Source organism: Mustela putorius, unplaced genomic scaffold (assembly GCF_011764305.1).
Source record: "Mustela putorius furo isolate JIRA1106 unplaced genomic scaffold, ASM1176430v1.1 tig00000224_pilon_pilon_pilon, whole genome shotgun sequence".
Lineage (NCBI taxonomy): Eukaryota > Metazoa > Chordata > Mammalia > Carnivora > Mustelidae > Mustela > Mustela putorius.
The window spans coordinates 31,659,613-31,672,500 of NW_025421321.1; the positions used below are offsets into that span (position 1 = coordinate 31,659,613).

Consider the following 12,888-nt stretch of genomic DNA (forward strand, 5'->3'; position numbering starts at 1 on the left):
TACTAACCTTATTGCTACATGTTCCTACAGATGAAAATGATAATATTGAGATAGATACTAACGAGGAGATTCCTGAAGGCTTTGTTGTAGGAGGTGGAGATGAACTTACTAACTTAGAAAGTGACCTTGATACTCCTGGTAATTTCAAATTATATTTTGCATCCTGCTGCATGGCAAACTTTATCATTATATTTTTATTATTATCTCATCAATAATGATAACAAATTCTTTTTGTAGTCTTATTACATCTTATGCCCTCACAAATCATTTAGCTAAATCTACTTTCCATCAAATTTGTGTTATTTTGTTTTAGATTTATTGTTAAAATTAACAATAAAATTGGAATAATAAATTGTACTTTGCATACTAAAGTTTATTCTTATATTTTCTATTGTATGAGATAATTTATAAACATTCAAAAATTGGTTTCCCATCTCAGCCTAAATATTTTGATGTGTTCTTGTGAGGTATAGATGTCATACATATGGTATACTTCAAATGTAAATGTCAACCATGGATCAAATTTTCTGATGTGGTTTAGAATTGATAGTCTTAGTAATATTATTTTGCAAATTTTGTGCTTATTTTAAATATTTGAATAATACCAACAAATTAATTTACACTATTCCGTATCTAATTACAATAAGACACTTTGAAAACTGCTTATATAGATTACTATTAATCTCATATCTTATATCAGTAAATATTTTATCAATAATCACTGAACTGTTGTTTAAAATATAAAGATTCTTACACATGTTTTAATAGGTAAGTATTCCAGATGCATTGTCTTTATAAGTCAGCATCTGGTAGCAATCCAAAGCTTTGTATACGTGAGAGGTTCCTTAAGTGCTTTTTGAATTGAATTCTTATAGCAATGAAGAGTGGTGACTTAAAGGTGAGGAAGCGAAGTCCCTAATTTGTCTTTTCCTGTAAAAAGCTGAAGGGAGTAAGAATATGTATTCTTCTTCTCAACCCTGGCATGCCCCTTCAGTGCTAACCTGCTTTGTTTCTCCTTCCTCTGAAATCTTGCTGTCATTTCTCCAAGAAACACTCAACCAGGGTCTACCTGATTGTAAGGAGCACCCAAGAAAATCCATGCCCTTTCTCAGTAGCTCCCTCGTGGTCTAGTGTTAAATTATACTTTTACTAAATAGAAGTCAGCATATTTATAATTGTGCAAATCCAGGGGAATGCTGATATTTAAGGAAAATTTTTGAATGTTTAACCCAAAATTGGGGCTATCTTTTACTTCTTTCTATTTAAAATATAGTAGAACTTGGTTAGTTTGATTTTTTTTTTTGGAATGAGTTTTTTGTGGTTGCTTATTCACCCCCTCACCACAACCACCACCAAAGTCTCTATCAGAAACCAATAACACCCCTTTCCTGCTGAGGGCATCCATAGGTACAGATTTAAGGCCTTAAAAGTCAATTTATGGAAGTATAAAATCATTGTCAATAAGTGACACATATTTTCTGATTTTGCAGTAGATTACAAAGACAGAAAAAATTAGCCACTTCGTAGGTAAGGTGAAGGGAGTTTTCTGGTTCTAGTTGTAACAACTGACAGAGTTCTTTAAAGGTTGGTTAATATTAGGGCTAAGGACATCTGGCTGGCTCATTCAGTAAAGCATGGGACTGTTAATATCTGGGTGTCATGAGTTTGAGCCCCACATTGGGTGTAAAGATGACTTGAAAATAAATAAATTTTACAAATTTTTTTGAAAATGGAAGAGACACTCCCAATATTTCCAATCACATTAAAAAAAATTATATATATATATATATATATATATATATAGGCTAACAAGCTTGACTCTTATCCTTTTTTAAAAACTCTCCTACTTCATGTATGCCAAACAAGAAAACACATCTCAGTCTTACCTATTTTTGGAGTTAACTAATATATTGTTTATAAGTCTCAAGCATGCCAATAAGTCTTGGCATATGCAAGGACAGACTTTGTAATCCAGAGTATAGTTTATTTCATGGCAATAAGAAATAGGATTGCAAATTGGAAACTGAAGGCACGTAGCATGTATTATGATTTTTAGCCTTTCTCTATTTTCCCCAAAATTCTTTTTGTAATATGTATGTAAAAGTCATAATGTTTTAATAATAAATTGTTTAATCTTTATCTTGATTTGACCATAGTTCATCAGATATTGTTTAAAAGAGAGGCCTGGCAATATAAACTGACCAATTTGCATGAAAGTAATGATAATAGCATTTATTAAGAGTCTTATAATTAGAAAACTTATTAATCTTTATGAAAAATATCACTCACCAAATGGTTGGCATGTCTTTTACAACCATTTTATTAAAGAGTTGCTTTGAGTGAATTTGTTTAAATGAAATTATTTGTTTCCATTTGTTTCTGAATTATTTTATTATTAAAGATTAAAGCAGTTGCTAAAAGTAATTTGAAATTATTTGTTTTAAAAGTTACAGCTATATTTTATTTATTTTAAATTTCTATCCTTATTTAATACATTCTAAAATGTGATTGCTGTATTTCTGCCTTCTAAGACTAAGGTATTTTTTAAACATATGCCCTGTTTCAATACTGGGTACCTATGTACACACTTAAACATTGGATTCTAGCAATGTATACATGACTGAGATCATGTTAAGAACTTATTTTAATATGGTATTATGTGTATAAATTTAATATGCTAGAAGTATTGAAACTGAAATAATATAACTTAAGAGTAAAATGTATTGCCTCTTTTAAATATCTACTTTGTAGATAGATTATTTTATTATGTATAATCTATGCAGTTACTTAGATACATGTATACACCTAATACAGGCTTGGGTCTTCAGGTAAGCATAGTCATTATTAACTATATAGTATAACTGAATGGTCTTAGTTATATTGACTATATTCTTTAAGGGGACTGATTTGGGGGGAAATATATATGTGTGTATATGTATGCATATATATATACAAAGAATATGCTAAGAGACTAGATCTTAATTGTTCCCACCACAAACAAGAAATGATAATTATATATGATGTGATAGAGATGATAACTAATGCTATGGTGGTAATTATATTGCATTATATAAATGTATCAAATCAGCACATTGTACACATTAACCTTACACAAGGTTAAAAACAGTTGTATCTCAATAAAAGAAAATATAGGGGCACCTGGGTGGCACAGTTGGTTAAGCATCTGATTCTTGATTTCGGCTCAGGTCATAATCTCAGAGTCGTGAGATTGAGCCCCACATCAGGCACTGTGCTGTGAGGAGTCTGCTTGAGATTCTCTCTCGCCTTCTCTCTGCCCTTCCCCCCGCCAACATACATGCACATGTGCTTTCTCTCTCTCTCTAAAAAATAAATAAATTTTTTAAAAAGTGTTCTTCAAAAAAAAAAAAGTATGCTAACATACTAAAGACGGCTCAGTTATACTATAGTTATATAGTACATATTACAGTTTATATATATTTGAAAGTTCTGCATTTGTCAGGTCTGATATGTTATCTCACAAGCCTAATTAATGTATTTAAAATGTAGTAATATTTTTATGATGTCCCCTAAATTGATAGTCTGCACATCTTAATGCATCTTGTCTGTTTAACAGAACAAAACACTAAGTTTATGGACTTGAAGCTAAAGAAGCTCCTAGAAGCTCAGCCACAGGTGTCAAATTCACTCTCCAGTGCTGCACAGAAAGCCCTAACTGAGAGCTCAGAGCAAGATATTAAGGTAAACCTCAGCTGAAATATTTGACTCTGTATCTGTGTATTCTAGTTTGCACTGGCACTTTATAATCCTAAAATCAATCTTACAAATTCTTCATGTTAAGATTAAGATATAAATTTTTTTATTGACTAGCTACTCAATTTAGTATCAATATAGTAATCAGTATTCATATACTGTTTTCCAGAGAAACTACTACTTTAAATTGATGTGTTGGTGAAAGTAGAAACTATTCTTGACTTCTATATACGTTAATATTTTACTAGGAAGAACATTGCTAAGAGAACTCCAGCATTTTTTTCTGTCATCCTCAACATTTGACCTGTTTAGGTGAACTAGAATTAATGTTAATACATGAAGATGGTATGTGGTTGTATATAGAGATACTTGCCAGTAATTTTTGCCAATATAAATCTTAACTTGTGCAAGAGTTTAGCCAAAATGCCACATGAGATTATTTTGATTTACGCTATTTATATTATCCCCCACGAAGCCATCCATCTCCCTTTTCCTCACATGGCATCATAAATATTTCTGTAGCTTTAGGGCACTTCTAGTGCTGTATAACTTTTCACCCACCTGCGGACGATGGGGACTGCCCTGCTGACTGAAAGGATTTCCTTCCTCTGACACAGAGATGCTTTGAAGTCCCAAAACAATGACTTTCCTTGGTTTTCCCTTATACTGTTGGTTTCTATAAATTGGTGATGAAAGTGTGTGGCATCACCAGAGGACTTTTGGTCTCTGTCTTTGAACAAAAGGAAGCCTGGATCAGGTCTGATTTTTTTGCGTTCAATTTAGCTTTCTGCAGTGGATTTAATGCAGAATGACGCTGGCCTAAGAATAATACAATGGATTGAAAGGGCTAACTGAATTAGTGGGTTTAGAGGAATACATTTGTAAAGTGGCAGAAGTCCCTAGTCATAAAAACGTTTCTTAAGATGGGATTTGCTGGCTAATCGCACTGATATTTTAGCATGTTGCCAAGCCTCAAAAAATTTAGCTGTGTTTGTTTATTTTGATAAAGACTGGAGTTTTAAACTATTGGGCAATTATTATAATGATAACAGTAAGAATACACACTTTTCTTAAACAAATAAATAAAAGCCGAAATTGTTCCTGTCCTAGCTACAGAGCTAGCATACTATAAGCATGATCCCAATAATAAAGATATTCTATAACTTCAAAAATGAAACAGGTAATTTTATTCTTAAGGTTTAATTGTCTAAATAGATCAAATTGGTTTGGCTTTCTGAAAAAAGCTCTTATGTAGTGATTTTTAAAGTTACTTCAACAAAAGGTGTGCTTTAAACAGCTTGTCCTTGTGTGAATCTTTTTATTAAGAATTTTTAAATGGTGCTTATAAAGAACATATAGAGTCCATCTGTTCTCTTGAAGCTTTCAGCATTGATTTGGGGTTTTATTTTTTTAATAAAATGCAGTTTACACATTTATAAATGAGGCATTCTGTGTTTGTGGAAAAGGATAAACTGTTACCTTCCCTTGAGGATTCTGTATCCCAGGCCTCCTTGAGGCTAGAGAATAGGCCATTGGAGGACTCCCTCATTACTGATTGTCTCAATGCAGAGGAAGGGCAAAGTCTTGGTAGCTTTTGATAACCAGTTTCAGCATTCAGCAGGCTTAGCTATTAGTCATGCATCTTAGCCTTTCCCTATTTACTTTCAAAACACTTAATAAAAATAATAAAAGATTAGGTATAAAATGAAATATTTGTTTGGTACACAGCACCTCGGTATCTGCAGCTTCCACACATCGCAGTAGTTCAGTCTTCTGGGATATTTCTTGTTGATAGAACCATTTGAATTTGTTACCAGTATTAACATAGGAAGCTCTGGAAAAGATAATTGTAGTTTCCTTAGCTGTAAAGGGCTTACTTACAAATCTGGCTTTGGAAAGTTATAGCTGATGAAATGCAGTTCAGTGGGGTAGTATTATAATCCTACCTTTTAGCCTTCATCCAGCATTAGTGGTTTATCTCAATGGGCATAAAATTAGAAACTAGTTCTTCTTGTCATACAAGTCTGTGGGACCGTACAAACTGAGGGGGCAGAATAGTGAGGGAACAGGCAGAAACAACATGGCTTTTAAATGATAGATATCACTGGGAGAAGAAGACACAGGGGTTTACAGTGTCTAATGAATCAAAGTTATCAAGAGTGATCCTCTGTCTGAACTATGTCTCCCAAAGTTTGGGTTCCAGGGAACAGAACTTGTAGTTGAACTATTTAGAGAGGTCTTTAAGATACTTTTTCTTTCAAAAAGTTTCTGATTTGTCATTATCTCAAATCAGTAGAAGTTGTTTTACTAATATGTAATTTCATGTTTATATGATCTAGACTGTCTTACTGTGTTTTACTTTTAGAATGGCACAGAAGATCTCCGGACTGAGCGATTACAAAAAGCAACAGAACGATTTAGAAATCCTGTTGTGTTCAGCAAGGATTCTACAGTCAGAAAAACTCAACTTCAGTCTTTCAGTCAATATGTTGAGAATAGACCAGGTAGGAATGCTTTTAAAAATATTTTCCCATCTTATGATTTAATAGAATCTAGCTTTGTATATGTGTATATATATATATATATATACTTTTATATATTTATATATATACTTACATATATAAATATAAGCTGATAATGTAAATCCACATTTCAGTACACAAATATCAAGCTTTATAATAATTTTACATGTCTTCCCCCCCCCCCTTTTTTTTAAGAGATGAAAAGGCAGAGATCAATACAGGAAGATACAAAGAAAGGAAATGAGGAGAAGGCAGCGATAACTGAAACTCAGAGGAAGCCATCAGAAGATGAAGTGCTTAATGTATATTAATTTTTTGTGTGGTTTCATGATTGCTGATAATACCAAACTGTATGTGGAAATAGTGCCTTTATTTGTTAAAATGAGATGTTAGGTTTTTTAAGATGTCAATCTCCAGTGCATTCAAAGCAGAGTGAGAGGGGTGCACTGTTGAATTAGTCTGCAGTGTGGTGATAATTGTCAGATAAAAAAAATGAATTTTTCAGAGTTCCACAGCCCCAGCTTCCTTGAGACATTTCCATCAGGGCACTTCCCATAAAGAGATTCCAGTATTGATCTACCAGGAGGATTTTAATTATTACAATAGCAGATACCGCAGAGCTGCAGTTAGAGGGAAAAGTCACATGAGACCTGCTAGAATTTCTCAGCCAACCCATTTTGTTGGCTTGGGTTAATGGGTGTTCAACCTTTCCATTATCCAGATCAGCCGTGAATTACTAGCTGAATGATGTTTGCATTAATATAATATATATGGTAATTTCTTCACTTAATTAACGGGGAGGTTCAGCTCAGTAGGGGTATGGGCTGATCATGTGTAAAATTGATTTGTGAGGGAAATATTTGATAGACCGCAGGGAGAAAGCTGCTTTTGATGGACAGCTGCGGGACAGAAGCAGGAAGAACAAGTTTTAACTTGAATTTTTGTCAGGAAGCATAGCTTTCTGTGGCGGTGCTACTTTTTTATTATCTATAGTTTGTGTAAATACTTTCATTGTTTTTACTGTTAAAATAGTCTTTGTTGGATTTTTAAATCCTCGTAAGTGCACTCAGAATTACAAACAACAAACTAGGTTTCTAAAAACTTCTCATTTTTAAGTTGTACTAAGGTTTTAGTATATAGAACAGCTTATTGATCTATCATGATGGAATATTTTATATAATTTCTAAGTTTCAGAATACTTCAGTGTACTTTATACTCACACTAAAGAAATAGTTTTTCTGGGACTCCTGGGTGGCTCAGTTGGTTAAAGCAGCTGCCTTCGGCTCAGGTCATGATCCCAGCGTCCTGGGATCAAGTCCCACATCGAGCTCCTTGCTCAGCAGGGAGCCTGCTTCTCCCTCTGCCTCTGTCTGCCATTCTGTCTGCCTGTGCTCCCTCTCTCCCCCCCTTCTCTGATAAATAAATAAAAAATCTTTAAAAAAAAAAAAAAAGAAATAGTATTTCTGTATGTACTAAAATAGTAAAATATAATAGTAACAAAAAAATCTTTTTTATTATTTTTAGGTGAGCCAGTCAGTTAAAAACAATGAAGTTTATGTTTTGCTTATCAACTTTGCTTTCTTATATCTTTCTTACTCCTGTTGTCTTGGCAGACTGCTATGTTTGTTTTGTCCCTTTGACGGGAATGAAAAAAGTCCTTTTTGAAAATGCTCTGCTAGGTACAAAAAGCATTCAGCAGGTTATTCCAGATTTTAAAATTACCATTAACATATTCTGTTACAATTTTTTTATTATACTTCATATCAAGATGGGAGAATATCCATTTTTATGAATCTTTAAAAAATACAGTAACTTATTTGATATGCTATCCTGAGCAACTCTCAGTTTTATAATTTTGAAAAATACATTTTAGCTTTAAGTTTGTCAAGTACCATAAATCAATTTAATAATAAGCTGGTATAAACTGAGTTCATTTATGAATTTACTAGTTCCAAAGGTATATAAGTTACACATGTGGTTAGATGTGTTTATTGATCATGAGACTTCCAAAATATGCTCATAATTCTTGATTTTGTTTCTTGTTTAAGGAGTACCGAAAGATAATTCCTCATGGCTTCTTAGAGACTAATGTGCTTCTAGGTAGGAAAAGGATTTGATAGAAGAGATTGTTCACATTTGTTTCTCTGAGTACATAATGTTGTAAGTGCTGATGTTAGTAATGTTGATGGTGAGAGTAATCACTCAAGCATTTCTTCAGTATTCCTCAGCTACTTAGGAAACTTAGCTCTAGAACAGGTATTCCAAAGGGAGCTATAATTAACCCACTTATAACTATTTTGTAAATAATAATCATGCCCCCTAATGATTAAAATGTTTAATATGAAAGTAAAAATTAAGACTGTACTGGTACATTGTAATAGAACTGCTACTTCAAATAAAACTTCCAAGGATAATTTTTTAAGCACAGATGATTGTAAAAAGTAAAATTTCAAGTTGAAATCTAAGTTTGGTTAGATGGAAGATTAACCAAATCAGTGTACTAGTTGCATTAGATCCTATGTAGCAAGGTTTGAAACCACCTGTCAAGTTAGAATTCGCAGCTACAATAATTAGTGATATGTCAACAGAATGACATTTTCAAGTACAGGAGCCAGCTGGAGGAAAAACTGGAGATACTAGAAACTTCTCTTTTATGGCTTTTAAAAAGTATTTTAAATAGTATATTTACTATAAAATCAAGAAATGTGTCTCTTTAATTTTGTGCTTTTGTAAGAACAAATCTGGGTTGTTTTTGTGTGTGTGTGTTTTTTTTTCCAGTAGATACTTTAAGAATCATTTCCTTAGGAAAGCTCCATTTTTTTATATTGCACATTTGAATGAAAGTGTCACTGATATTTGTTTTGACAGTCACCAAGGGGAAAATTATCTTCTATTCTTGTCCATGCTTAAATAACTCTGACTTTACTCCGGGAGAATTTTTTTCCTCAGTGCTAACTTTTTAAATATGGCAAATCTGGTTGTTGAATTATAATATGAAACAGCTGAGATTTTCTCTATTTACAAAAGTTTTGCTATACATAATGTATATGAAAATTTTTTGAATCACGGGGAATTGCTTTTTCATACTAAGGGTGATACTAACAGTGTATTTGGTTCTCTAGGTAAGTGCTTTACTAAGTGTTTGTAGAAAGGAAAAATGCAACTTACAAGTGATTTTTTTTTTCCTTCCTGTTTGTTCTCGTTAACAGAAAGGGTTCAAAGACACCAGTCAGTATGTTGTAGGAGAATTGGCAGCACTAGAGAATGAGCAAAAGCAAATTGACACCCGTGCCGCGCTGGTGGAGAAGCGCCTTCGCTATCTCATGGACACAGGTACGGTGCCCAATTACACTGTAAACAGTTTTGGCAAATTGAGCGTTCACAAACTCTTATAGAGTTTTGGAAGTGTGAATCTTTGAAGCCTGAATGTTCAGCAGAACTGCCTTGAAAATAAAAAGGCTGTGATTTGCAGCCACCTCTCTGGGCCCTGGTGATAAGAGTGCCTTCATGGGAAGTGATAACTCGCCCTGATACCGTGTGAGCCAGCACCATTGAACAGTGTGCTCATCCATGCAGAGTTGGAATACACATCTGTGCCTCATTGATATGCCACTGCTTAAAAAAAAAAGTAAGATCTTCACTGTTCTACTGATTCATTGGGAAAAAAAAAGATTTGGCCAGCTAAAGCCATGTACTGCATGAAACAGAGCACTATGCATAGGGGACGGCTCCATGGACTAGATCACTGAAATTTGAGAATACTATCTGGTTACTGATGCTCCACAGTTTTTTTTTTTTTTCCTCCAAGAGAACAGGTTTTTAAAAGTCTGTAATAGTTTGTGTCACAGTTGCATTTGAAAGGATTAAGGTATATAGGAAGGTTTATAAAAATGGGTTGGAACAGCAAGTTAGCTCCTAACCAGAGGGTAGATTGGCATTTAATGCTGATTGCCAATAGTGATTGTACAGATCTGAGTGCACAGTGAGCTACTGGAAAAAAAGCAGTGTATGTGTATGTGTATATTTTAAAGTGATATATATATTTATGTATTTATTAAAAATGCTGCTCCTACAAAAGGGGTAAAAATGAGAAATATACCCAAATTATTCATACCAAATTAAAAGTAAATTATATTAAGAAAAAAATCTCAAAATGTAGGAGTGGAAAATTCATTCCTTTAATTAGTTGCTCTAATTTTATTGGCTGTATTAAAGTTAGATTAGTAAAATAGTAAAGTAGGTTAGTAAATTAATAATAGTAGATTAGAATTCTTTCCTAACTTTTTCTTCTATATTACCAAAAATATATTTACAATAAAAGAACTCCTCCAAAAATAAAGCATTTATATGGGACATTTGAAAATGCCTACATTAGTGAAATCAGAACATATTAGAACAGGAAGAGACCTTTGGCTTTATCTGGCCCAGTGGGTTTCAAACTGTTCTGTGGAGCCCTAAAGCTTCTTCAGAGGCATCTTGGGGCTGCCAGGACAATAAGAGAGCAGAAAGCAGACAGGCATCTGGATTTCCTACCTTACTTCAAACAGAGCAGCTCTGAGTTTATTTATTTGAAATAGCAGGCTTCTTGGAAGAGTTCATTTAAAGAAAAGGTTCTGCTTAAAATCTAAAACCAAAGAAAACACCCCAATTTATTTTTTGAGAACTATTGCTTAGTCTTCTTATTGTGCAGAAGAGACAGAGTTACAGGGAAAGCTCAAGGTCACACAGATCACTGGACTAGAATTCAAGTCACCAGAACTCTCTCATACAGGATCTTTCCCACTATACTAGATTACCTAGAACATGTTTATTGTTGTCCTTACAATTTACATGTACCCTCAGTCTTACACATTTGTGTAGATTCAGTAAGTATCCCGTAAACCAGTATATTGTTTCATATTTGTATTTTCCCTTTGTTTTCTAGGGGTTTTTGAAAATGTTCATTGTGTTAGCTATATAAAGAAATGTAAATAGCAAGTAGTGTAACTTCTATATACAATTTTAAATTACTACCTTTAAATATTTTGAGGAGGCTAATTTCTTTTAAACACATTTTTTCAATACCCTTTCCTCATTGTGTTGGATAAATGAGATGTTACTATACAAGGAACCTTGTGCCACTAGGAAAAAAGCTGGAAGTTTGGTTTCCTCCCTTTTTTCATACTTGGAGCATGAATTATTGAAGATTTTAACCCAAACAGACTCAAGTTCTCCTTTTCATCCCATGTAATACTGGTGAAGATTTGAAGTGGCCCCATTCCCCCTACAGATGATTTATATTCAAAAAGACAGTCATGGACTACAGATTGATTCTAGACTGCCTTTGGGGCTTGATTTTCTTTACTGCGTAAGACAGAATCTGATCTGCACTGGGTCAGCTACTGCTGATTCAGACTAAAATTGACTTAGTTCTTCAACTTGGTAAGCTCCAGCAATTATCCTGGACTGTATTGAACTTCCTCCAGACCAAATAATTATTTCTCAAGATTTGCCTAAAGCCTCGTTTGCATCTGAAGTAAGAGGGTGTTAGAAAAAGAAAGCATATATTCATCCTTTTCCTTTTTGGGGTTCCAGTGCTTCCAACTTTTCATTTATAGTAGTTAGTACTTTCTTTCCTGATGTATTAGAGTTTTCTATGCAGTTTCTGAATCTCAGCCTCAGAATTAAGCAGAGCAGATTGCATCCAATTTCCTTCTGTGGTGAAACTGAGGCTCAGATAAGGAAATGACTCATTTAAAAAAGCATAAGTAGTAATGGCTGAGTTAGGGGTTGAACTTAAGTTTTGGGGTTTTCTAGCTCTTGAGTCAGTCCTTTTTTTCCCAGCATATGTTCTTTACAGAGCAAAACATACTTTATCTGCTTTCAGTTTTTATATACTTCTAGATAGTGACTGTATACAAATTTCTTTATTGACTTGAAACTCACATATCACAAAGTTAACCATTTTAAAGTGTACAATTAAGTAGCATTTAGTACATTCACAAGGTTACACAATCACCACCATTTCCAGAGGTTTTCATCACGCTAAATAGAAAGTCTATGCTCATTAAGCAATAATTTCCCATTTTCTCCTCTTATAATCCCCTGGAAATCTCCAATCTCCTTTCTGTCTCTAGGAATTTGCTTTATTCTAGATATCTCATGTACATGAAATCAAACTACTTGTCCTTTTGTGTCTAGCTTCTCTCACTTTATATAAAGTTCTCAAGGCTCATCCATATTTTAGCAAGTGCCACTACTTCATTCCTTTTTATGGTTGAATAATATTCCATTGTATGTATATAACCACATTTTGTTTATTCATTCATCCATTGGTGGACATTTGGGTTGTTTCCACCTTCTGGCTACTATGAATGTTGTGTACAAGCATTTCTTTGAATCCTTATTTTCAGTTCTTTGAGGTATATACCTAGGATTGGACTTGCTGGGTCATATGTTAACTCTCTTAACTTTTTGATGAAATGTACTCAATTTTAAATGGGTTGCAAAGCTTATTTAGAAGTTCATTTTGCAAAATTGAGAATACATTTTCCAGAAGAAGCACTGTTTTTTGTTTGTTGATTGGTTGTTTTTCAGTAGGCTCCATGCCCAATGTGGGGCCTGAACTCATGACCCTGAGATTGAGAGTCATATA

The 12,888-nt window shown here is 33.6% G+C and overlaps 1 protein-coding gene across 13 annotated transcripts in view; it reads left to right on the forward strand.

Annotated features, from left to right (window-relative positions):
* The window catches only part of EHBP1 (EH domain binding protein 1), a 360,247-nt gene that overhangs the window by 307,377 nt on the left and 39,982 nt on the right, over positions 1-12,888 (forward strand). For 10 of the 13 annotated variants that reach the window (XM_004742041.2, XM_004742042.2, XM_045077893.1 and 7 more), the window contains 5 exons: positions 31-138; positions 3,596-3,720; positions 6,098-6,236; positions 6,450-6,556; positions 9,464-9,587. In XM_004742041.2, the coding sequence (XP_004742098.1) occupies positions 31-138; positions 3,596-3,720; positions 6,098-6,236; positions 6,450-6,556; positions 9,464-9,587 (603 nt within the window). The remainder of the gene's footprint in view (positions 1-30; positions 139-3,595; positions 3,721-6,097; positions 6,237-6,449; positions 6,557-9,463; positions 9,588-12,888) is intronic. The other 3 variants (XM_013051089.2, XM_013051090.2, XM_045077897.1) reach the window with 1 other exon arrangement.